The sequence below is a fragment of the Cyrtonyx montezumae genome, unplaced genomic scaffold (genome assembly GCF_038088225.1).
Source record: "Cyrtonyx montezumae isolate F1298 unplaced genomic scaffold, pur_monq_1.0 scaffold_7, whole genome shotgun sequence".
NCBI classification, from domain to species: Eukaryota; Metazoa; Chordata; class Aves; order Galliformes; family Odontophoridae; genus Cyrtonyx; species Cyrtonyx montezumae.
This window is the reverse complement of record NW_027072078.1, coordinates 25,112,250-25,138,900: the sequence shown is the minus strand read 5'-3', so window position 1 is coordinate 25,138,900 and position 26,651 is coordinate 25,112,250. Positions and strand designations below refer to the sequence as shown.

Below are 26,651 nucleotides of genomic sequence, written 5' to 3'. Positions count from 1 at the left end.
AGTCTCTTTTCATTAAGGCTTAACTTTTACTTTGTCAAGATTATTTAGAGAAACATTGCTGAAGTGAAGCCCTTCATGAGAATACCAACAAATAATCAGTTACTGTAACAGGTCTGAAGCCAGCTGCCAAGTCTATATTGTCACATGAAAAATCACAAACATTAACTATTTTTCCAGCATGACTACACAACAGTGTTTAGTAAAGATCTGCTATTCTATGGCACATTCAGAAGAACGCCTCTACCCAGGCCTGCATGCAAACACCCATCTAAGCTCCTTTTATGTCAACATTTAAACATGCATTTCTAATTAAACGTATTGCCAGGTTTTTCCTGAACTGAGAGCCTCAAAACCAGTTCTGTAGCCTGGATCACTTCCTGAATGTCCCTCTGCCTCATCAGCTCATCATTTCTTATCAAATCTCTCCTACAAACATCTCTTTCTTTGCTATTCCCCAGTAGATTCATCTTCCTTTCATTTACTGATTTGATGACTGAATGCTTTATTTCCTTCATTCTCTTATCTTTCTACATTCTTCTGTTTTGTCATCCATACATATCCATACAATATTCTCTTGTAAAATATTGTGCTGTGCTCAATCTGGGATAAAAGAAAGTAGGTGAAATCAGATGTTGTATCTCAGAACTCAGACAAATAGTCACAAACAAGAATACACATAAGTTCATAAGTTCATAAGTTCATAAGGTTGGAAAGGACCTATAAGATCATCTAGTCCAACCATCCTCCTATCACTATCTCTACCCAACTACTACACATGTAGGAACATTGCTTTAACGCAACTGTTAGCCTGAAGCTTTCCTATCAGTCATGTATTAAATACAATCTGGTACCAGTGGTAATTTGGGATGTGTGGTTATCCCTTGGGATCTTAAGAAGCTTCCGGATGAAGTGCTCAGCCAGCAGGTAACACATCCTGTAGTTGGTCTGCAAATCAAAGCCACCTAAGTAGCTCTAGAACCAAACTAGGAAAGCCTCTCATGAAGAAGCAAAAGGAGGAATGAGACAAATTCTTCTTCAGGATGCTTTTACAGGATCAAAAGGAAAGCACTTCAAAGGCCCTTACAGGATTTAGGTACAGGTTTGTTTTTCAGAGAGACTGAAACCGACAGAAAGCTCAGTGCAACTGCACTTCAGTTACACATGCAGACCTAGAGTACTTTTTCAGTCACACTGAAGTGCAACCAGGTGCTGTTACGAATGCCTTGGACAGCAAGGGGTTGGGGAAAGATAAAACAGGCTGAGGAAGAAAGAAATCCCTCGGCTGTGAGAGGGAGAAGGCTACTTCTCCGCCTCCTGCCACACTGCAAGGTGTTCTCCCCAACATCAGCTTGAAAAAACCATGAAAGGGTCATATTCTCCTTTGACTATTGATTACTACCAGCAATTGTATCACAACCCGATTAAGCGAGTAAAGTGCTCGTAAAGTGGAGTCTTTACGAGCCTTTGATACCTACTGATATCATGTAAACTGATTTAACATAAGCTTAGCTACATGCATTGGTCTACTGTAGAGAGGAGAGAGGTCAGAAAACATCCCTATCAGCACGACAGAAACACAAGAACAATGTAGCCTGGCAAAGCACCTTGGACTCCAAACATACATGTTAATATATTAGGGTCATTTTCATATTCCAGTCATTTTCTTAATTTCTAGATACTTGACACTTCCATCAGGTCTGACCTGGGGGTCCAGAGTTTCAATGGGGGCTGAGGAAGTTTGGTATTAATTGAAGTATAGCACGTTTGAAAAACCCACAATGCCTTTCATTTCTAGCAGTTGACGACCTGGCCCTCTGTTATGTTGAAACCCACAATAACCACTTTAAAAATAATGTTGCTAGCCAGATCTCGTACAGTGGGACTTACAATCTTACATCATACTGTCACTTATAAAAACTGACCCAAGTAATTACCTAAATTTTAGCTCTGTTAGTTATCTATGTAATGTCAGTGGCGAAGCATTAAAGAACAGACATGAAAACCCTCCGAGCAGGAACACTTTGCAATATCGCAAACTCTCAAAATGGTCTGGCACACGGAAGAAAGGCATACGTACATGGTCCAGTGTCAAATTCAGGGACCTAGGAAGCCCACTTAAAGGCACACGTTCCCACAGGAGCACTCCACAGATCTGAGATTTGTCAGAGTTACAGCACCTACCTCCTCCCTTTGAGTTGTGCAGATGTGAGCACGCAGTGTTAGCTGCAGGCAGGGTATCCAGAGCTGCCGTTTTGCCAAATAGGGTCCTTTTTTCTTTTTTTTTTGTTATTATTTTTTCTTCCTTTCCCCACAGCCATCTGGGTGGTCCAAGAATCAGACCTGAAATACCTAGGATCCCTCGAACCACATGTTCTAATCCCAGCAGAGTTGACTCAGTCCTTCATCCTTCCAGGGTAAATTGACTTCGCTGCACTTTACTGCGTGGGGGGAAGTTTTGGATGTGATTTTAAATTTTCCGCTCTGCATGTACATTACAAACCCTGCATTTTTTTTCTCCCAACATTACAGGCCAGCATTCCTGCTATTGGTTTTCTTTCTCTCTCAGCACCTTCTGTTACTTGCTTCCCCTGGCCACTGGTAGCTGGGAGCTCAAATTAGCAGCATCTGAAAAGTGATGTGCTGCAACCTCCATTTTACAAGCCAATGGGATGCTTGGGTTTTGTCCATTTTTTCTCTGCACACTGGAAAGATTTCAGAGAAACAATGAAAACGAGGAGGCTGAGCAGGCTGATGTTTGAGTATAGGTTGCAGGCTGCAGCCTGGTGAGTTCACTACTGTAGGAGGAAGGATATGAGCAAGTATCTGGAGGGGGGTGTTACAAGGGGAGGTGTGTTAGGAGCAGGAGGGTGACACTCACGAAGAAGAGAAGGAGGGCAAACTGAGGAGATGAAGTGCATGGAAAGCTCTGTAGACTGAGAAAGGATTTGCTATAGTAGCTACAAGAGCAGAAATGGCAGACCCTGTGCTGGACAGGAGCAGCACTGGGGCAAAGAAGTTTTCACTGCCTCCTGTCCTCATGACTGTAAGAACCTTTTGAGGGGAGAAACATCAACCAGAGAGGGGATTTATTTAGGATTAAGAAAAAGGAAAAGCCAAGAGGCAGTGCTCCACATTTAGCAGAGAGAAAACCTGGGAAACAAATTTGTGACATTGGAGTTTGACAGGGCAGGAGACTGGCACTGAACATTGATCCATTTTCACAGGATGCTGAAAGCAAAGGAAAGTGGGCTATACCATTGAGATAGCTTCTGAAAGACCTTTGCTGCTTAGAAAGTCTTTAAAAAGCAGTGGGAGAAGAGAGTTCAAATAATTTTTTCCTAAAGCACAAGCTTAGCAGTGGATAAGGTGGAAGCATGAAGTCACTTTTAATCTACTATAAAGTGAGGTAAGCAAAGGGATTATCACTTAAGACTTGCTGACATGAAGCTCTGAGAATGACATTTAAAAGCAATGGTGGATTACAGGGTGACATCATATTAAACGAACACATGCCAAAGGTTTACATAAAAGACCTCAGAGATCAGGCTCTTGTTCTCAACAGTAAAACCTCCTTGCCATTTTTACACTTTTGGTGGAGATCAGGCTAAATTAGAGCTGCAGTTTTTCATTCAGTACATTGTGGTGTCACAGCCTAAGCAGTTTGGTGGCCCAGATCTTCTCTGAGTGCTAATGGGCACGACTCCACCTGAGCTCACCGAGCCCCTCACTCCACTGTTATGATGCCAGTGGACAGCAGCTGAAGATCCAATCCAAACGTTTATAAGCCTGATCTGCAGGACCTTGCCTCTGACTGCATGGTACAGTGACTCTAAAACTGCACGCTTTCAGGCCCCTCTGGACTTCAGGTCTGATTTTTTCAGAGTATTCTGACAGTTTTAATCAAATATACACAATGAATCTATCTTCTCAGTTTTTATGGCAGAATACATGCACAAATATCTCTTAGAATGAAGAGCGTGGAAAATTTTACCTTTTTTTCCCTAGAATGGTCTATTCAGATTGAAAAACCTACAGAAGCATTCAGGACGACCATCTCAGATTTCATTTGCCTCTTTTTTGTAAGACCAGATATCAGCCTGTCATCCTACTGAGCTCAGAAGATGTGAAGTGTGCATCTTCTCAGTTTATGCAGAGACAGGCAGTGCTGTGTACTTCTTTTCTGATGCCTGAAAACATGTCACAAGCCCCTCCTGTACTGAGTCACAGTTGGTTAGCCTTCAGTTCTCAGCTCTCAAAAAATTAGGGAGAAAGCAGAGATGGTATTTAAGCATTTTTTTTTCTCCAGTCCCTCAGAAAGAAGTGCAGTAGTCCAGAATTTAATCTGTGGTCTTCTGGAGGTAGATCGAGTGCCCAGTGAATATAAGACCTGGTAGTTTTACAGCGAGGGCAGTACTGATAGCTCCCCAAAGTGCCTCCTGTAGGTTACCCAAGAGCCACCTAAAAGCAACACACTCCTGCTAATTACAGAGCGGGGAGAGGTCTGAACCAGCCTTGTGGAGGGGACCAGCCTCTGAAAACTACTGTGTGCTCACACATTCTTATTTTCCTAAGTAAATAAAAGAAGCATGTGGGAAAGAAGGGGACAGGGTAAATTGGATGTGGGAGCCCCCAAACCTGTTTCCCCAGTGAGCGATGTGTCTATTTGGTGAAAGTCGTAAAAATTTGCAAAACACATAAGAAGGTCTCTCTAAGCAGCTGTTTGCTTTGACTCTGGAGGGAGCTCACTGTATCTCCAAGGCAGCACAGTACCATCAATCAAGACCTGCCAGAGATTTTCTCCGCTGGTAGCAAAGTAAATATAAAAACACACACGTCTTATTGGTGCGTACGTTCTGCGGTGCAGCCCGGCGGCGTCTTTGCTGCAGGAATGAATGTTACCTGGTCCCATCCCAAGCAGCCTGCTGGGATCAAAGCTGTAGCCTCATGAGAGACCATCCTACAAAGATAACCACACACCTGGTAACGCACAGGGCCGAGGCCCCTCTGCCCATGGTAGGGGGACAAATGAGAGCCCTGGCAGAAAACAGAGAGCACCGGTGGGAAAGCCCCCATCGGTTGGGCTGGAGCATGGTCGGTCCACTTGGAAAATTTCACTGCCAACCTCTAACACCTCTCCACTGAGCATGTGTGAAGACAGATTTTCCAAGAGATTTCTATCCTGCAGAACTGAGGAGGGTTTGTGTTTTGTTGCTGTCTTATATATATATATATATATATATATTTTTTTTTTTTTAATAGGAATAAATTCACAACTGTGACAGTAGCAAATTCCAATTCTAAAGCGAGAGACACTGGTATTTCTCAGAACACCGTTACCAGAGAATGATGATTATTTTTTGTATGGCTAAAGAACATACTTTCCCTTAACCCCACTTGGCCTCCCTTGGCTGAATCTCACAAAAACAAAGGAACATCATCCTGAAACATACCCAAAATGGAAAAACATAAAAACATTTAACAAGGTTAAATCTGGAGAATCTGTAAACACTCGAGCCATGCCATTTTGATGAATAGTCACCTTGCCCGCCTGTGAATTACCCACCTAAGCTGCTCAGGCACACTGGGAGCCAATCCTGAAAAGGTGTTTTCCAATTTTTAACACAGCTCAAGGAAAACAAACTTCAACAAGGAGGGGTAATAGGATCAGATAAAGGAAAAGTGTGTAGGCTGAATATCAGGGAAAATCTGTAATATATTAAGATCTCAGGGAAATGGAGGAAGATCTGTGATTAATCCAGATAAAAGCCCTAGCAAAGGGAAATTAAGGGCAACTCCGCATTATCGTGGTGATGGAACATTCTCTCATTAGCTGTTTGGGAGGATTCAGTCTTCCTGAAAGCCACAGAATTTGTCTCATGAATATGAGCTCAGATTGTTTTTTTTTTGTTTTTTTTTTAATTTTCGTAAATTATTTCGAAGTGTGGACAAAAGAACAACAACAATATTTTGTTAATAAAGAATGTAACCTGAAACATCACCGGGATGTCAGTAGAAAAACAAGGCTGCTTTTGTTTGTTGCAGTGCATAATACCTGACGGGTTTTAACCACAGTTTAGGAACTACTGTTAAAAACCTTGCTGAGTCAAGCCTAGGCACGCTGTTTACAATGGTTAGCCCTGAAGGCTCTTGCATTGGCAGGTACTTTTAAGCTGAGCTAAGAGGTTTTTTGTTATTTTTGTTGTAGTTTGGAAAAAAATAGATGAGAGTAGCTAAGCACACTAAAGTGGGGAGTGGAAGGGAGGAGCTATCAGTGCTCACCTGCCACCCTCACCCACAGCTTTGCTCTACAGTTGAGGGCTTGATCTTGCAACGCTGGCTCCAAGAGTCTCCTTGCTTTGCAGATGAGAGATAGAATCAATAAAAGCTGCATGCAGCACCCACCATTACTAGCATCCACGGAGCATGGCTGTGCAAAGCTAAAGCACTGCTCCAATGATACACAAAAGAGGTCGGAACCTGCAAACATATTTCTGCCATTTCTTAGCTTTTGAGTGCTGTATGTGGTGACCTTAACAACAAACAAATGTTGTGTTGGAGAAATAGTGCCTCATACAGTTTACATAGACCAATATGCTTTCCTTCATTCAATCTGCTCTAACTATGCAAACCTGGAAGAGGTTTGCACACACTCGGTTTTACTCCATTCTGTATTACATGTTTTTGCAGTGTCTGCTGGGCTCCAATCCTGCCTCTCTTTCCATCCTCTGTATGACCATGAGCCCAAAACATCAAAATCTGAGCTGATGTCTTAACTCCACAATGTTTCTGCTGCTGTGCACTGCAGAGCTCAAGGATCAACTGAATGAAATATTTCATTTTTCCAAACTAGCCAAGAAAGCAGCATGATTCTGAAAAATTTTTCTTAATGCCAGAAAAGAGATCACTTCAAAAAATGACAAAGAGGTGCACCACAGGCAAACATAACAGAGGTTGTGTAGAAAAGTAAAGTGTCCTACTGACTGGAAAAATGCTATTTTATCCAGATAAACTTCCCTAAGAAATGTACTTCAGGGTACTATCAACACGATCAGCAGCTGCATAGGTATACTAAATGCTCAGTGGGGAAGACTCCATCTCTGAAAACTATTTACCATGGTGCTTAACAAGGAATTGACCGAGACAGAACAACAACAGTAAGAAATGCAGAACATCTTTCAGACCCACCTCTGCACGTGGGTCTTTTATTGTTTGTTTTCCATATTCCCATCCATATTCTCAAGAAAAGGGTCCCAAAGCTTGTCCTGCTCAGGACAGATGAGTTCCCTTTAGATAGGATAAAACAACTTATGTTCTCATTAGGACAAAAGCAAACAGCGATGCGGGGGAACGCAGCCATGTCACATCAGGCAGTCAGGAAACAAACCTTTGACATAACGCAGCAGGCAAGTAATAAGACCCCATAGTTAGCAACAAATGAGACTACACTTAATTTGTTGTGCAGTGTTCATGTAATTAGATAAATTTGGTACCAGCAAGACAGCAGACAGCTAGAATATGGGCTTGATGAATTGGGGGCTCTCTGTCAAGCACTGATCACATTAATCATGAAACCGAAACTCAGTGACACAAATCATCTTCCAAACATTTACCACAATTTTCTAGAGTAAAAATATACATGATTCACCATCGTTATTTAATTTGAAGAGAAGAATGGGTTTCTACACCACCAGGACAGGGTACGAATTTACAGCAGTTCATCCGTACCCACAGGGATTGCCCAGCCTATCCAGGCAGAGGCACAGAAGCGTGAACATTACCATGTTCTGAGTGATTTCACACTGGATATCCTCCAGTGAGAAGGCTGAGCACCACTTTGAAGTATCTGGAACAGAAACTGGAGGAGAGAAAAGGAAGACAAAAGAGAAGTAGAAAAAAATCTAAAGAAGGAAAGGGCAGGAGATGAGACTGACATGTTTGCAGATAAAACTGAAAGAGGAAAAACGGACAAGAGACTAACTCCACAGCTGGTGAGGATTTTCCCAGTGTGGTTACACACTTGGGAAAGAAAGCCAGACCGAAATTGCATTCCCTTGATCCTAAAGCGCCGGCTTTGCTTTAGCTACAGGAAAACCCTCTCTAATTGACAGCAGAATAAGGCCCAGGACAGGACTGACACATGTATGCACTTGCACGCTCATGAAAGGTGCAATTGATATTTCAAGTCTAAGTTGTTTTCAACAAGCCTGTTACCTTCTATAGCTCCAGAAATGCTGCACAAGAATACGTGGCCAGGAAACAGTCAGGTGCTCTGCTCTGATGCTTCACCATTCACACAAGCACCCTTCAGCCAAGTGTCCAAGTAATAAGGTTCATCTTATCTGAAGTTTCCAATACAACCACATTTCCTCTTCTAAGACCAACAACTAAGTTTCCCCGTCAGTACCTCAGCATTTTTTTTAATTATTATTTTTAAAGCTGCTGCTGGGAAGGTGAAGGGTCGCAAATAAGGACAGTAGGCACGTACCAAAAACTCTTCTCACATCCTTAGCAGAACACTCTTGGGGTTCCCTGTCAGACAAACTCAGCCACTGCTAAGACAGCAGAGTATTAACACTGGTACAGGTGAGCTGAACACCTGATCTGCCAGGGGATATAATTCACAGGGTAGCTGGCAAGTTCTGTGTGGGATTTCGGAGAAAATCCTGCTCCATGATCCCACCAAAATTACTGCTGCGGTGCCCCAGGAAAGATGCAGCACCAGGTCTGAAGGGGAGCATGATCTCTGCATGGTTCCCAAAGTGCTAGCCCAGGGAGAAGACAGATGTAGCCATGCTCTGCAGCAGCACAGACTTTATCCAGCTTTTCGGGGTGCATGAGTAACCCATGCCAAACGTGAGCATTTTCTATCCTCTCTCCTAACCGCAGTTTTGAAGATGTCCCTTTCAGATGTCAGCGTGTGCTGTCTTAGCCATACCTCTAGCATATTATCTGTCTCGTAGTACATTTTTGAATTGATCTGTGTTCTTTTTTTCTGCAATTTCTGCATGTACATGCAGGCAAGCTCAGAACTGCTTCACTAATCTCCCCAGACCCCCCAGTTTTGCCTTTTCACATTAGCGATTCATTCTGTTTTTTCCCCTTTGCACACAACATGGAAAGAGCTTCTCTGCCCCTTTAAACATCTAGTCAAGCTGTCTGCCAGCCAAGAGACGACCTGTCTCCTGCTAGCATCCAGGGGAATGCCCTATCACTTTTTCCTGCAGCGTTTTGGAAGTGGAATAAAGCCCTCAAAGCCGTGGGACTCCACAGATCTCATGGCTGCCGCTGTCTCCTTTCTTGCCTCCCAGAGTCTGTTCCCCCACTCACATTCATCCAGAATAACCATGGCTCTGCAAACAGCCCTGCAAAGCCACAGAGCACAGAATCACACGATCATAGGGGTTGGAAGGGATCTCTGGAGGTCATATAATCTCTGGGGACAACAGAGGGAACAAATAAGAGTTTTTAAGTGATGAGACCTGCCTCGCTTTCCCTTCTTGCAAATTGTTTTTAGCCCTTGTAGGTTCTCCTATGCTGAATGCCCCAGGACCCGCCCACAGGTTGCCATCACAGTGTGAGGGATTTCTGGGAGCCGTGAGACCGCCAACCCATCAGGCTGTCCCTCACCACCCATGGGGATGGCATGTTTCAGGGATGAGGAGAAAACCCACTGGCCGCATGGCCACCACAGCCTCCCACTCACTTCCCTGCTGGCTCCTTTCTGGCCTGCTCAAAATTCATAGGAGGTGAACCCAATCTCTCTATAAATGTGTCCTTACCACTCCCCAAGGACTGTTGGGTTGCCGTGTCTAGGAGACGTGGACTAGAAGACCAGTGTGAAACTCCCAGCCCAGGCACAGCCCCTGGGCAGCACTTGTGGGATCTCATGAGGATGTCCCCATCAAAACCCACAATCCTGCCCCCCTAGACCGCATGTAGACACCAGTATCACTCAGTCTGTCCATGTTAAAATCATGTGAAATAAAACTGATTTACAGCACACCTGGCAGCTTTTTACCCTTTGCTGAAAATGAATGAAGGGAGCAGTGCTTGGGCTTCACCAAGACGGTGTCAGAAAAGCACACTACAACATGAGAAACACCATGGGAGCAAAACCACAAGCCATCCCCACCTCCAGGACTCCTATCCCGGAGCTACACGGCACTTCTATAGGTTTAATGGATCTGTGTGACCGGGAGGGCACTGAGTGCTCCGTGCTTCAGGAATGGGATTTGATACAGGGTGGGCGGACAGGGCCACAGAAAGGCTCGGGAGTGGAGGGTGTGAGATTTGACTTACCCGTGGATAGCGTGGATAGAGTGAGGCTCGTAATGGTATCGTCCTTCCTGGTGGCGCATGTCAACGGGCAAAGGAGCGTGGAAGGCCGGAAAAATGTGCTGCGGCACTGTGGAGGGGAATAGAAGAAGAAGAAGAAAAAAGGGACTTCAAAAACTTTTCCTTTCCTTTTAAAACAATTTCAAAGGCACTAAATCTCCATGAATTTCAGAGCAAGAGCAGTGCAAGACAAGGGGTCTTCATGATATCAGCGCTATCATACACCAGAGAAGTGGAATGAATAAATAATCAAAGTCATGCGGAGAAATCCTACATCTTCGACATAAAAGATCTCCAACAGGGTTTTTGACAAAGACAAGCAGCTAAGCGCTCTTTGAACTCAAGGAGATTATAGGAAGCACCAAGGAAAGCTAGACTTGCAGCGCAAATCAGACTCAACAGAGCCTGGCGGGACCCGGACCCACGCCATCCCCCGTGCCCACAGAAGCAGCGAGCACCTCTGCCGAAGGTCTGGAAACATTTACCTAAAAACCAACAGCAAGAGCAGTGCTAATGCAAACCATGAGGGCAGCATTCAGAAGTGGCTCAGAAATGCCTACTGCCAGCTTCTGAGAGAGGAGCCCAAATTGCTCGCGCTTGTAATCACTTGAGGCCCTATTTTTTATTCATATGAGAAGCTTGTTTCATCTTTGATGGAAAGATAAAGTGGTCTCAAAAGGCAGAGAACACCTACATTGACTTATTAAATCTACAGGTTTTAATATTTATTATTGACCCCAAAAGTTAATGGCGAGAATATTTGAGTGAGTCGAGCCGACGGAAAATTCATCGGGTTATTTCTCCCGCCACCCCCAACTATGCTGGGCCTTTCCTGTAAAAATTACTGAAGCCAAAGAAACACCATTAAGAGAGGCTCAGCCCCCGCTGGTATTGAACCATGACTTGCCTCTATGACAGGTAGCATCTCTCTGCAGAACACCATCCAAAAGCCAAGTGCCAAAGCTTGGGCTGAATCTCTCGCTGATGCTGAGCAAACTCCAGCAGTGCCCAACTCTTTTTCTATCAGCCTTCAAATTCAGCCTTTCACCCCGGTGAGTCCAGCTGCCATGGAGCTACGCCGACTCCATCCAGCGAGGCTGTGCTCCTCTTGCACTTCGCCTGGGAGAGATCCCCACGCGTGTCCTTCCCCGCGTGTCAGCCCCAAGCTCTGCAGCTCCTGCCCCCATTGCAGCGCTCAGTCCCCGAGCACACGCGGCACAGGCGCGGCAGTGAGAGAGGTGAGAGCCTGCACACAAACAAGCCTCCTGCCAACAGTGCTGAAAGGCGTTAGGCTAAGGCAGTCGGGCTGGAAAGTATTTAAGGCTCCGCAGCAGCCTCACGCTCCGTGCTCCGGCGCAGGGCTGGCACCGTGCACGCCCCGATACACTGGGAGCATTTTTGCAGCTCGCCTGATGTTAGGACACAGTAGGGTAACTGTTAGCTGCCTCCCCCTTCTGCTCCCCTCCCCCTCCTCCCCAAAAAGCAGCTCAGGCAGAGAATAAACTCGCATCCTTTAGGATTTGCTTTGGCAGGCAGGAGATTCACTTTTTCTTCGTTCTGGGCAAGGATGATCCCTTACGCGAGGACACTTCACTTTAAAGGGCAGCCAGTGTTTTTCCAGGTCAGAAGCACAGCAGTGCCCGCTCTCATCAAACCGCACTCAGCCTGAGCCACTGCCCAGGCTGGCAGGGACCAGGAGATGCTTCCCTCCGCCTCAGGGACACGGCTGTCCCCTGGACACAGCCCATGGGACCAGAGAAGAGGGGCAAAGAGGTCTTGATCCCCAGGGCACGCTCTGCAGGGCCAGGGAGTCCCTGCTCTGCTCCAAGGACATGGGTTTTACTCCCAGCACAGCCACTCACTGCCAGACATCACAAACACCGCTAGCAGACTGGGCTTCCTGCAGCACTCATTCCATATAGAGTTCATGAAAATAAATCCCAAGAAGCAAGGACTCTCCTGCGTTCCCAAAGGCCTGCCTGCATAGCCCTGCTGGAGTGCCTATGAGTCAGGTTTGGCATCTTCCTAAAACACAGTGATGATTCTGCCTGGGTGGGGCAGGTCAGGGCTGAGTAGCCACAAAATGCAGAGAGGTATGAGGTGATGGACTGACACTGCTGGGCACTGGGGTGGCGTTTCAGTGGCGCAGAGTCATATGGTCATTCCAAGCCCTTATCTGGACGAGTTCAACTCACCAGCAATGGCAAAACCATTAACAGCAATGGCTCACATACTGAATTTCTTAAAAACAGGGCAGGTTATGTCTTGTTTTCAAAGAATCATAGAACCATACAATTGTTTAAGGTGAAAACAGCACTTAAAGGTCATCTAGTTCAACCCCCCTGCAGTATAGAGACACCTGCACCTCAATCAGGTGCTCAGAGCCCCATTGAGCCTGACCTTGAGTGCATCCAGGGACAGGGCATCCACCATTTCTCTGAGCAAGCTGTGCCAGTGCCTCACCACCCTCACTGTAACACACTTCCTCCTTATAAATCTTCCCTCTTTTAGTTTGAAACCATTTTCCCGTGTCCTATCACAACTGATCCTGATAAAGAATCTGTCCCCTTCTTTTTCATAGCCTGCCTTTAGTGATACCCACGGTAGTCAGTTTTGTAACCACCTCCTGCTACATTACTGATCGCAGCAGTAACATCAAACATTTAGTACAAAAAGATCTCCATGACGCTCAGCAGAGCAGGGAATAAGAAAATGCAGGGTGCCTGCTGCTTGGCCTCCCTTCCTAGCTATCTGTAGGTACAACAACATCTGAAAAGAATTCCTCCTTCCTTGCACATCTGATTACTAATGGGAGAAAAACTTCCACAAATTTCCTGCTTCCTGCGGGCATGGCTGGTTTGTTTTTGGCCTTTAAATCTATTTGTATGTTGGCAGTCAGCAATTCTGCTTCCTTCCAGGGTTGGGTTGCTTTAGGTGATCTCCATCCGCACTGTCCCACTTTGGTCCCTCCTCTGCTCCCCACCCTGGGAGTACAAAGCCAAACACAACCAGTGCCACTCCTTTTTCTCCTCTTTCAGGTGCTTGTTCAGGAATAGTGAATAGTTTTATAGGCAATCAGCTTCCAATTCATGAACATCATCCTTGCCTTGCTTCTCATTCCCACCCCTCCTGATGAGGAGAGCGCGCTGGCAGCAGGACAGCAGTGTCTGCCACTAACAAAGATGGATGCTTTACACGTAGGAGTTAAAGAGACAATTATATTCAATTACTTCAAGTAAGTCATGTTGATGTATTCCTGAATAGCCACGAGAAGGGTGATATGATGATTAGGACAATGAATTTGCCAATTTTAATCTAATCAAGGCGATCTTTGTTTAGTATTATCTGCTTTGTGGTGGCAGAGGATTTGCTAAACCCAAGCAATCTTTGCAGATTTAACCCCAAAGCTGCCCAATTAGTACTAATGCTGATTGCTGTTTTACACAGTGCGAGGAAGTTTTAGCAGGAGAAAGCTTTCCCCCAGGAAGAAGCTGGGCCATGCCAAGCCCCTCAGAAGGACGTGCCACTGAGGGAAGGCAGAAAGTGACATTGCTCCTCCATGTCCCATAGCTCTGGGACAAAAAATTTGAGGAAGGAAGAGAAAACCGAAGAAGTGTTCCTGAATGCTGGAGGTATTTAAGGCCAGGTATGGATGGGGCCCTGGATAACCTGGCCTAGTGGTCAGCAGCCCTGCCCACAGCAGGGGGGGTAGAACTGGGTGATCTTTAAGGTCCCTTCCAATTTAAGCCGTTCAATGATTGATTCCGTGAAGAAATCAAAACACCACACAAAGGGCAGGGCCAATGGAAAAACAGGGTGTTTCACACAGAAATAACATGGCTCCACATTGAGCTGTGGCGTGCAGCTCTGGGGTGAACGCACGCTGATGAGGCTGGGAGGCCCCACCTGCCCCCAGCTCCTGCAGGAACGCGTCTGCTCCGCCGCATCGCTCGATTAGGGGGAGACGCTGCTACCTGTCCCCGCTTGTCAGGGCTGATTTTCTGGCCAAGGTTTATGAGCAAGACACGGACCTCCCACTGTTCTATTCTCATCCTTGCCTATTCAAAGGCCAGCCAGCCCTCTGTCTTCAAAGGGGAGAGATATGAAACAGAAATGTATGCTTAAAGGGGACGTCCCTTTGCCGAAAATCCCAGGAATCAGGGAGGGAGGCAGCAGAAACAGGCATTTTTTGAGGATGATGCAGGCTTCTGATTATCTCTGCAGATAAACCTGTGCTTCAAGAAAAACACACATGGCATGCAGGGGTTTGTGCAGCGAGCAAAGCAGACGCTCTTACAGCACCCACAGCAGCTCTTCTTTTTAAGTCCAAGAGTTAGGAAGGGTCAAACAAACTTTTTATATTCAAAATACTTCAACCTCCACACACAACCACTCAAAAAAAGATAGCAGAAGAAAAGAAATCAGACCCCATACCACTGAATCAGGTTTCATTTGAGGTTTGCTTTCATAGAATCACAGAATATCCTGAGTTGGAAGAGACCCAAAAGAATCATCGAGTCCAACTTCGTCAAAAATAATCTGCAAAGCACTGCCTCCTGAAAACTAAGTGCAGTCCGAAGTGGCAGGAACAGCCTTGGACAGGGTCAGCCTACACATGCCTGCACTTAAAGGACAACTTTAACTCTCACCTGCACCTGAGCACTGCCGCACAACCAGGGTTTGGAGACACCCAGAAGCCCCCTGCCCCATCCCTCCCCTCCCCCCCCCCCCCCCCCCCAGTCCCCTGTACCATCCAATACATGCAAAGCTCCCAGAGGCTGACCTAAAGGTAAAGCCACTTGTTGAAGAAAAACATACGAGACTGCTGATAGAATAATTCAGTACTTATAACACTTTTTCCAACAATTTTGCAAAGCCACCTATCTTAGAAACTGGAAAAAAAACAATATTGACCTCTTGAGAACACTCTTGGCTTGATTTCCTGTGATATTTATGATGCATGGAACATGAGTTTCATACAGGGACGACAAACTGCCTTGCCAAATATCACAAAGCTCCTTAGATGGGGGCTGGTACAGGATAAAGTAACACAACTTGCCCACAGTCAAACAAACAGCAAGTTCCAGAACAAACCTCAACCACAGCAGGTAGAAAATGCAACTTGATCTGAAAAAGGTGTCAGAGCCCTGCAGCATTGGACTGATTTGGATTAATGGGAGAAAAACTCCATTCAACAGTTCACATGATCCTGTCACTACAGTGTCATTAACAGCTCTAAAGAAGCAGCTGACCCAGAAAAACTGAGCAGCGGATGTCGTAGAAGATGCTTTTTTAAAGTTCTTAACGTAAAGGGACGCAGAATGCATCCAACAACTCTATGGTGGCAAACATCAGGCTTGTTCTGAAACAGCAAATTCCCAAATGTGCTCTGCTCCAGAGCCTTCATTCTGTGATTTCTCCCACTGGAGATGTACTGGGCTTGGTGGGCTCTGGATGGGGAGGTGAACCCATCCCTGAGCACGTGGGTGGCTCTTGGAGCCCCTTGGGTCGTCCTGGTGTTGTGCTTGGATCCAACAAAGTGCCTTGGGCCATAGGTGTCAGCAAGGGAGATGGTTTTGTGTTTATGTGACGCCCCTGGAATAATGATCTCGCTGTTTAAGTGAGTTGAGCGAATGAATAAGCGCAAGAAAAACATCTTTGCTGAAAGCACAGCCGAAGTTAATGCACCATTAATAATGGCCTGGGTGAGTTATTGGAAGAGATAATAGGGTTGGGGTCAACGAAGGTCCAAGACAAAGAATGGGGAAAACTGGGTCACAGAAACATGACGGAGCAGATCACACTGCTGCGCCTGTGGGATTCTCCTCGGATGAAGTCATGTACTGCTGCTGAACAGTGACTGCTCTGCACGGACAGACATTCCCACAGCCACCGCACAGCAGCCGCTGCCTCCCAGCCCCACCAAGCACTGCCAGAGAGCTGAGCCTCCACGTTTTGTTGCTTTGCAAAATGAGCCAAGCATGTGCTTACCTCCAGGAAGAGATAACCACGCGTCTGTCGGCTGCTCCAGTCTGCACGCTTGCAAAGTGCAGAGCTGCATCGACAGACAGCAGCCCACCTCAGGTGGCAGCATCGTGTTCCAGGTAGAGCCATCCCAGGTGCTTCTGGAGTCTCCAAAATCACAGCGTGGTCTGGACAGGCCGAGAGGCTGCAGCCTTCACTCCAGTCTGCCCAACTAACCTCACCGTGTCAGAATTTCCCCTCTTTAAAATGGAGATAATAATACCTCCCTACCTCAGAGGTTTTGGTTAATGTTTATACAGCGCTTTAAAAATGATGTGGTAATTAAGTGCTCAGTATTATTATATCAACGTGTATAATGACTCCAGCAGACTGCACTGTAAACAAGGCTGCACCGTGCATGCTTTTCTTTTGTTTGGCTTGTTAGTATTTGGTTTGGTTTCCATACAGCATGCTTCAATTAATATTGGTTAATTATTACACTGTTTTATTTATGATTACTTGCTCAGTGGCTTTGGTAACAACAAAAGAGGAACTTCACAGGTGAAATAATGGAGAAGATTAATTCTGGCACGCTATGAACATTATGGGAAGGACAAATAGGAGGCAGGTTCCAGCCAGTGTAACCAAGAAAGAGCTCCCTCCTGTCCTATTATAGACTGTTTTGAAGCACATCCAACCTGCTGCTCCCATCCAGCAGAACCTCTTCTAACACACATAATACGGAAAGGCGGCGGTAGTTTAATTTACAAAATCTTTTTTCAGACAACACCTTAGCACGCTGGAGGAGGTAACGTGCTTAGTGTGACTGTGGGCACAGCAAAAGCCAAGTTTCCCATTCAGGTGAGCAATACAGAGGAAAACACTCTATGTTGTTAAGAAAACCAGTGGCTCAGGTAATGGTGACTGTCTCATAGGGGTGCTTGGAGGAGACTGGGATGCACATACATGCAAAGGAAACAACAAATAATAGAATCACAGAATATCCTGAGTTGGAGGGGACCCTTAAGGATCATGGATTCCAACTCCCATCTCCACATGGGACTACCCAACAATCAGACCACGTATCTGATAAATAACGTCCTGCTTCTCTTCAGATATAAAACCACAAAAAAGGCCTCAAAGCAAGAATGGTATCACCAACACCTCAAAGCACCTGCAGGACAGAGTCCGTGTGATTTATGACTGTACACTTGGAGGAACCGCAGCATGCGCATGGAGAAGAGGAGAGTACAAAGCCAAGGGAAGCAGGCTTTGGGTGCCCATGGGGATGCGATGCTTACTTTACACACAAGAAAGCACATGGCTAGGTTTGCCTGCATAATAAAAGCCATCATAAAAGCCGCAAGACAACAAACTGCTCCCAGGAGCCCTCAGGAGGTCCCAGGTGGCCAGCGCAGTGGTTCAATCCCACATACATTTCTTTCCCAGCTCAAGAACTCACGAAGCATGAATAGAAGTTAGATAGTCTTGTTCAGGTCCATGTCTGCCCTTTCCTGAAGCTCCCAGCAGGGCTCCTCAGCTTCCTCTTCTGCACCACAAGACTGTCATTAGGGACATAAAACCTGTCAGTCCTTTCCTGGGCAAAAGAGTCAGAACAATTACAGCGAGGCTAAAAATGGCCTTTTTCTCTCCATGGAAAATTTAGATTAAAAATGTAAGAGTTCATTGACATTTTCTACAGCAAGGATGACTCTTATCATTAAGAAATCAAATTCTGAAATCCCTCAGCTGCTGTCTCCTGCCTGGGTCACTGCTGCTCCCCTGGGGCACCTCTTGGTCAGGGCATGGCAGGGATGTGAGGACAGAGGGACCACGTCAAGGTGCTACCAGCAGGGAGTTGGCTTAGCAGCACACCTCAGGTGTGACCCAAACCATCCAGTTCTGGGAAATCTGGCCTCTTGGTGAGAAAACGGGGATTTTCTGAAGCCTGCAGACAACTATGTGAAAGTATTTTAAGATATTCAGGAGGGCATCTGTGAATGAAAGTGACGTATTATTTATTATTCTGCAAGGATTCTTGGAGTCTTTAGGTTACTGCTATGTGGCAGCCTTGTGGGGACAAACTTATTTTCTTTATCCATCTGGGTAAGGTGAAAGCTGGGGAATCCTGCAGCAGGGTGCCTAGGTCTGCCTGGCACTGGGACTCCTTCAGTCTTCTGCAGTGCCACAATTACAGATGTCTCAAGAGCAGCATCGCTGCCACCAGCCAACATCCTCAGACCTAAACAGCCTGAGTTGGCAGGAGGTTGGGAACAGAATGGCTTCTGATCAGAAAATACCTTTCAGCAAACTGTGGCTGCTGTCAGAAGTGGCCCAGAACAGCTCAGAATGGGCAATGGTGACAAACTTGGAAAGTGACATGATTATAACAATATCTGCCAACATATAATCATAGAATCATTAAGGTTGGAAAGGACCTCTACCATCATCTAATCCAACCATCCACCCACCACTGATGTTGCCCGCTGACCATGTCCCTCAGTGCTACATCTCCATGGTTCTTGAACACCTGCAGGGATGGTGACTCCACCACCACCCTGGGCAGCCTGTGCCAATATCTCACCACTCTTCCTGAGAAATTTTTCCTAATCTTGCACCTGAACCTTCCCAGGTGCAACCTGAGGCCATTCCCTCTCATCCTATTGAAGCTTCTGAAACTGACTGCTGGGAATTTTCACTTTCTGGGAAATTAAAAATAATTTTGTAAGAGCTTTCCTGCTAAGCAGGCCTTGGATTCTTCTGTGGGACAAAACGCACTGTCGGCAGAGTGACAGCACGTTCCTACCTCCATGCTGATTTCCAGAGCGAGTGTTCCCACTGAGGCTGGCTTTCTGTTAGATGAATGAGGAGCTGCGGCTACTGAACAGCAGAAAACAAAACCGAGAAGGCTTAATGCAGCTTATTAATTCCACAGGTCCTGAGCTGCAAATGTTGAGAGTCTTGAAAATCACTTAATTGCCCGGCTGTCATGCCAAGATGTATCTTGAGGATGCTGCCAATCTGACGGTTATTAACAAACAAGGCGGCCGCAAGCCCCAACTGCACCGAGATGCTGGGTACTTCTCACGTGCTGCATCCCAACAGGAAGTACTTAATAAGAATAATAATATCCCGAAAGGCCAACCTACGGCAGTGCAATTAAAAAGCTCTTCTGTCTCACTTTGAGGGGGGAAAAAAAATGAGGGGGAAATTAAAATCAGACAGGAAATTCCACTAGAACAAGCTGGCTTATGTCCTAATAACACCAGGCTGTGCCAACTCCTCCAGAAAGCAGAGGAGGGGAAAGGAAAAAAAAAAAAAAGAAGAAGAAAAAAGAGAAAGAAAAAAGCAGTTCTCTAGACTGACTCGATCTGAGGCTACATTGTGGAGCGGCCATGGCTGCAATTCTAAAGGGAGAAAGGCAGCACCAGTGAATAAAAGGCAGTTTGCTTTTGCTAGCAAGTTGCAGTTTTATAATGTAACTCTTGTATTACAGCACAACCACCGTTGCTTTGTCAAGAAAACACGTGGCCTGGGAAGCTCGGAGGGCCAGATGGGTCCTTGGGACTTGTTCTCCAGCAGCTGCTATGAGAAAATAGGAGAAGAACAAAACCCATCCCCAGCAGGCAGGAAGGCACCCAGGGTGCAGGGGCCGAGCAGCTGGTAGCTGAGCTGTGCCTGCCTGCGCAGGGATGGCCTGTGTGCCCACTGTAGGGGAAAAATCAGGATCTCAAGAGCATCTGTGCAAACACATAGATCCCTCAAAAACATACATCTACAGGGGAAAGCATGCCTGTGAGTTTAGAAAGAAGCTTTCTCCATGTTGTCATCATCTTGTCCCCAAGGAAGCCAGAAGCATCCTGATAACTGCCTGGGCCTCCAGTTGATGCGACAGTCCCCAGTGGAGTTTGCCACTGAGTCCCTTGAAATAGGGGCAATGAATGGCAAACAGCAGCATCTTCACATTAAGGCTCACATCACAGCACAAACCACATCCCTTAACGTAACGTAACGTAAGGTCAACTGCACTGGGGCTCAACTTTGCATCCATGCGAAACTTTCCTCACCTCTCAAAAGTGCAACTGCTTCTGTCATCTTTATATGAGGATAGGTTGTGATTTGTCACTTGGTGGAGGTGTTACGGAGAAAGCACTATCTGGTCTTAGTAACCAGAGGACGCTAGTGCCCTTGGTCGCATCCAGGTCCAGAATCTCCACAGTAAAGATGAATAAGGATGGAGTGGTTCAACAGACTGTTGTCAATCACAATTCCGGGAGAACCAGAGAGCAAAAAAGGTAAATGAAAAAGGAGGAAGAATGCTCTCTGCATTACACTTCATATCTAACAGCAAGTCTAGCAGAGCCCTGGCCATACCTTCCATTCATGCAAGTTGAAGCTTACTCATGAGCATCATCCCAATTGCATCCCTATAAGCAGGACTACTGAGGAGAATACCTTCAGAACACAGTTGGAGCCTGCCTCACCCCCAGCCACGCACTCACACCCCTCCCTGGAGGTGGCAGTGGCAATCCCACACCCAGCCAGCTCAGGGAGCTCATCCAGCTGAAAATTAACCACCTGAAATTGTGCTGCACGGGTTTTTGGCTGGATCAGCTCCCTGAACCAGTTTACCTGAAGACTGATGCTGCAAGAATGAGCAAAGAAGGCACACAGGTTGCAGTCCAGCCACCACTTCCAGCCCCCACTACTGCTGAAAGCAGCTGTCTTGACCTCCCTTGGCCACCCAGCCCTACATCAAGCCACTGTTATGGTGGCCAGGCTGCTTTTGTGCGGCTGCACAGCTGAAACACAGTGTGCCCTTCCTGAAGCCTGGTGGTCAGCTGAGTGAGCTCCATGTTCATGGCACAGACTTCAGGTGCCTCCAGGGATGGCCAGAAGATGCTTATGGTAAAGCTCAGGTGAAACTAAATCACAGAATCACAGAAATACTGAGGTTGGAAGGCACCTTTGGAAGCCATCAGGTCCAACCTTTGCTCAAGCAGGGCTACCGCAAGCAGGTTGTCCAGGCCCCCACTCTGAAGCTCTCCAAGGAGGAGACTCCACAGCTTCCCTGGAGAACCTGTGCTATTGCTCAGCCACTCACACAGCACAGAAGTCCATCCTAATGTTCAGATAGAACCTCCTGTGCTCCAGCCAATCCCCACTGCAGTGTGTGCACGCCATACGTCTCCACATCCATCAGGACGGATGGATTTGCCCAGGTGTGACAGCATACCCGGAGCTGTTGGCACAAGGAGCCGGCACAACTTGCAGGAGCTGGAAAGCAGCCTTAGAAAAGAACTCCCAGGCACATGCTTAAACGCTGTGCAAGCGCAGGTGCTGTGCCAACAAGAGCAGGCACGCCAGCCTGCCCTGGGCACAGACCTACCTGCATGGTCCCTGCCACTGCAGGGCTGCCCACAGCCACCGCAGGGACACCCGGCCCCGTCCTGCCACAAAGACTGCCTCGGTCTTCCAGGAGCAGGCTGTGCTTCAAGCTCAGTGCTGGCTTTTCTAGCCTCCCCGATCCAAACCACAGAAGCAGGTTTGCTTTCTTTATGCATATGCTCCTCCAGGCACTAAAACAAACCAAAATCAAACTGTTCCTATAGGCTTAAAAAACTTCTCCGTACAAAAGGTCTGTTTAAACCATTTGTAAACCATTTGTAAATTTGAACAAATCGAGCCTGGAAAAACCCCACACAAAGCCTGCTGTGCACTGTGACCAAAGTACTTTCTGGAAATGGAAGTGAAGAAGTAAGTCTGCTTTCTGCTAGAGACACGACAAAACCAAGCTGGGTATTTTGCTTGCACTTCCAACCAGGTGTTCAGCATCTTGGTGGCCTACAAAGAGGAATTTGTGGAGGTTCCACCCTCACCGACATCAGTCCCCAAAGCACTCCTAGCACGTAAAGACAGAGAGGACAGCACACAGACGGCTTTTCTCCATGCCTGCAGCAGCACGCTGCTCCCAGCCAAGCACAAGGACTGAGGAGCAGGGGGTGAGAAAGTTATCTGTTTCACCCAGCTGTGGTTTGGGTGCAGGCTAATAACCGCCATGTATCATCCTGCCTCGGTCTGAAGATGTTCCAACTGGTGTTAAAAATGGTCCTGGTGCAGTCTGCTGTGGGTTCTCTGGGCAGCTCATGCAAAGTGTGGGCTGTTAGCATGCTGCTTGTGTAATGAGGATGCTTAAGACGGGAAGGGGTCTCTGGAAGGTCCTGAAGAGTGATTGCAGTTCAGGAGACTCACCCACCTGGCAGCACACTGATTTATGGCCTGCTCAGTTAATAGCCCTGCTTAACACAGGAGTTTGTCGAGATTAAGTAATTGCCTGAAACAAAAAGTTTATTATCTTTAAGTCTCTGCTGATGAATGACTGGGTGTTGGAAGAACCATGTGAAAGATCATCTGCAATTCCCTCCCACTTCAAGGGGGGAGGGGGAAAGAAAAATAAGATTTTTGAAGACTAGCTTTTCCAAAGGAGTTTGGAAGTTCACGATTTACACTGAAACACGATCACAGACATTTACAGGCAGTATCGGCTGCCATGTAATAAATAGCTCAAGTAATAGCAGAGCTCTGTGATGCATTTTTTTCCCAAGAATTGCAAAATGTTTTGTAAACCTTAATTAATACCAACCTTTGAGAGATAACCGATCCTGTCACACAGTAATAAGATCAGGAATAAATCAAGATGCAAAGCCTGTTTCAGTTTTTATATAACTCAGTGGCCTTTCCCATCCTAGAAAAATCTGGAAATCTTCCAGTCTAGAAAACAATGCAAGTAAGTGTAAAGTTAAAAGATACCACATGTTAACACTGCTGCACTTATTGCTGCTTCAAGGTTAATCTGCTTGATCACACGCTTACACTGCCCCATGAGGCTGAGATCCCAAGCCTCCCTTAATCTGTAGGGTGGCACCAGAGCCCAGCACATGTTCAATGGTCTGGGGCATGAGGTGCTGGGATGGGCAGCATCCCTGGTCCCAACCTTGTGTGTTCCCACAGCCCAGTGCCAGCAGCACAGTCCCTCCTCACATCACTTTGAGGCAATAAAACGGAACCTGGCTCCAGCTTTCCCCAGTGATTCTCCTATTACCTATTAATCCAAATACAGACGGTTCAGGGAGCACTGCGAGGCTTGCATGAAAGGATGTGCACTGAGAGAATGCAAACCCTAAAGAAAAAGAGGATGAGCTCTGCAAGGCTCCCTTGGCCCCCACCACACACACCCCTGCTCCCCGGCATATTAATCAAGAGCCTGATGAGATTCCTTTTGAAATCCCCCAAATGATTTCTGCAGACTTCAGTGGCATTTGGATCAGGCTGCAAATTCAGAATAAATCATAAACTGGCTACATCTGCCAGGTTTATTTCTTTCTTTTCCAGGTTTCAGAACAAATCCATTTTACTGCTGGGAAAAAGCAGAATCAAAAAAACTGACAAGAGTTCAAATATCCTGTATCACTCCCCATATTAATTCAGTCAGTCAGTCAATCCATCCCATAACTTTGGGAAGCAAAGCAGATTTACTTTGGCCAGATCAAAACACAGAACACAGACCATTTCATTTACGGGCATTTTGTTATGTGATACAGCCTGTGCAAAGCCCTTTCTCTCAGGCTAAAAGTGACATGTAAGGGGGACTAAAGTTTACCACAGGCTCAAACTAAGCTACAATAACCCAGAGGACATCTGCTGTGAGACAACATAATGATGATTGGCACCGGCTGCTGGGAGGTGGTGGGGCCACCATCCATGGAAGTGTCCAAGAACCATGGAGATGTGGCACAGAGGGACATGGTCAGTGGGCATGGGACAGGCTGATGGAAAGACTAGGATAATCTTGGCAGGCTTTTCCAACCTCAATGGTTCTACGATTACCACAGTTCCCTCTAAAATTCAAAAGCAAATGATTACCATTTTCCTAGATAGATTGGCAGCAACTTTGGAGATACTCTTCTTACTCAAATCTATCGGATTTTAAAGGATGCACAAAAACAAATGACTTCAAAATGTGGCTCCAATCAAAAGAGTTTTGAGGCAGCAGGGTTATTTTTAATGACACAAGGGACTCTGAAACGATCCCTGCAACCTGTTTGCATAAATTGGGATGGTTTCATTAATTCGCATGCTAATCTATCACTGATAGCAAGCTCCCCACTTTAAAAGACTGTGTTCAACAACCCAGGTTTGCAGATTGTGCAGCACGTGCCCTCAGTGAACAGAAGGAGCTGTCCCCCCTCAGATCAGAGCCTGACTGCTGTGTGCCAACAGCTTCAAGCTCACCTGGGAAAGCCACAGGATGGGAAGCCTCCAACAGCAAACAGCTGCAGATACCATTTCTGGCTTTATTCACTGATTCACTGTCACTGGTTGCTGAAGCAATATCAGCACTAGTTTTGAGTTGTAAAGTCACTGCTTGGTTGGACTAGATGATCTTGGAGGTCTTTTCCAACCTTGGTGATTCCGTAACGTATGATGGATATGGCACTGTGTTGGACCTTTCTCTGATTTTTAGTCTTATTCTGGCATAAAATCACAAACAGCAATGTAGCAGTACATCCAGTATCCAGCCTGGTAGGAGAGGCTCCAGACAGATTTGCTTTCACCTACTGCTTTGGGGCCATTTCAGGATGGGAACAGCACAACCACTTGTGTACTTGTTTGACAAATTCGACATGGGGGAGGGCAGAGATGCAGCACCATTTTGCTGGGCCCCTGAATTAGGGCAATAGCACAAGTGGGCAGATTGAGTTCTTCAGAAATGCAGTACTGGCAGATCAAAACACACTGCTTCACTGACACTGTGCTTCTAACTCTGAAACACAGACTGCTATCAGGCTGTTAGTACAAGCACTTCACTTTGAAGTATCAGCTATAATTCTTGCAGTTTCTCTCCCAACTCTGGTATTTGTCTGGCTCTGGTTAGTTCAGTAAATTACCTTTCTCATGTCCTGTTCTGCAAAACTCAGACTGCAATATGCCTATCCACAGGGCTGTGAGCATATGCACCCTCTTTGCGCGCCCTGCTTTTATCATGCATGATATGTTCAAAAAGGAATCCAGGTTTTCATCCTTGGTGATGGCAGATCTAGGTTTTTCCCATGAGAAAATCCCATGCAGGTCCTCTGCTTTCCAGTGACTCACTGCTGTTGCCCTGCTGAGGGCTTCCCTTGTGCGTGGAGCCTGTGTGATGCAGAGGGGTGTTGGCAGCTGCTAGCAGCCTTCCTGGGCTGTCACTTGGATGTGATGCGCGAGACAAGAGATTATACAATGATTCCTGCTTACAGAGCAGTTCTGATCAGCTGGCATTTGCCTCCAGCTGTTTGATAGCTCAAATCCAGGCTACGTGTGTGCTCGTCTTCTGAGCCCGTATCACTCTCATTATGTTTTCCCCGTATCCTTCTGGAAAAGTGAGGCTGCACTGACAGGTGAGGAAGTGGCAGTCCTTCCTTTCTGCATTTCACATCCTCGCTCTTGGGAAGGTTCGGGTTCATTTGCCCATCCCGACCAGACAGGTGTCAGTACAGCACTGGATGTGTCCCTGGGGCATGAGTACCCACATCTTCATGAAGGGTCAGTGACACAAACCTCCAAATGTGAGAGTGAGTGTTTTCCCACTATCAAGCCTGGTTTCACAGCTCTTCATTTGTGGGTAAATGTAAGAGGAGAAGGAATCTGCATCACGGATGAGGAAGATAAAGAAATCCAATTTCACAAGGAGCAATTTTGTTCCTTGGGAACAGTGTGAACCAGTTACACACCAACATGAAACCTCGCCAGGGCTTCTGAGGAAGAAGGGAAAAGAAGCGCCAGACTAACGCATGTCAGCATAGTGCTGATGAAGATGACAGCACGTGTAACCACACCAGGGTTCCCAGCACCCAGACACATTTCTCCAGAAATCAGCCAGCAGAACATATCCTGCAGTGTGCATTTAGGAAAAGATGGGGGAGAACTTTAAATAATTTATGGAACTATAATGGCTACAAATTGCTATTGCTACGTTTAATTATTCACACGCATTCCTGTGAGATTTTCAGTTGGTCAGCAAAAGAGTTTGTGGCCACAGTTTTCTAGATTACTGGGTTTCCACTGTTTTTCAAGGCACGTTCTTGGCTTATCTCCCTTTGACGTCCTCTCATCTACTACCAACACAAGCTACATCCACAGTCCACAACAGTTGTCAAATACAGCTTCACCAGCGCATGTAGGTGCTTATTATCCTCATTATTAAACGCTGGGACCACAGTTCCCAGCCACCAGGCATCAAGCAAGGACCTCTGCAGTACGACCCAAATCCACAGGCACCCTGAGCAGGCTTCTCTGCTGGCAGACACCACCGG

At 46.4% G+C, this 26,651-nt stretch overlaps 1 protein-coding gene across 2 annotated transcripts in view; it reads right to left on the bottom strand.

Annotated features, from left to right (window-relative positions):
- Nucleotides 1-26,651, bottom strand: part of GLI2 (GLI family zinc finger 2) — a 175,420-nt gene that overhangs the window by 51,739 nt on the left and 97,030 nt on the right. For both annotated transcript variants that reach the window (XM_065751149.1, XM_065751151.1), the window contains exon 3: nucleotides 10,300-10,405. In XM_065751149.1, the coding sequence (XP_065607221.1) occupies nucleotides 10,300-10,405 (106 nt within the window). The remainder of the gene's footprint in view (nucleotides 1-10,299; nucleotides 10,406-26,651) is intronic.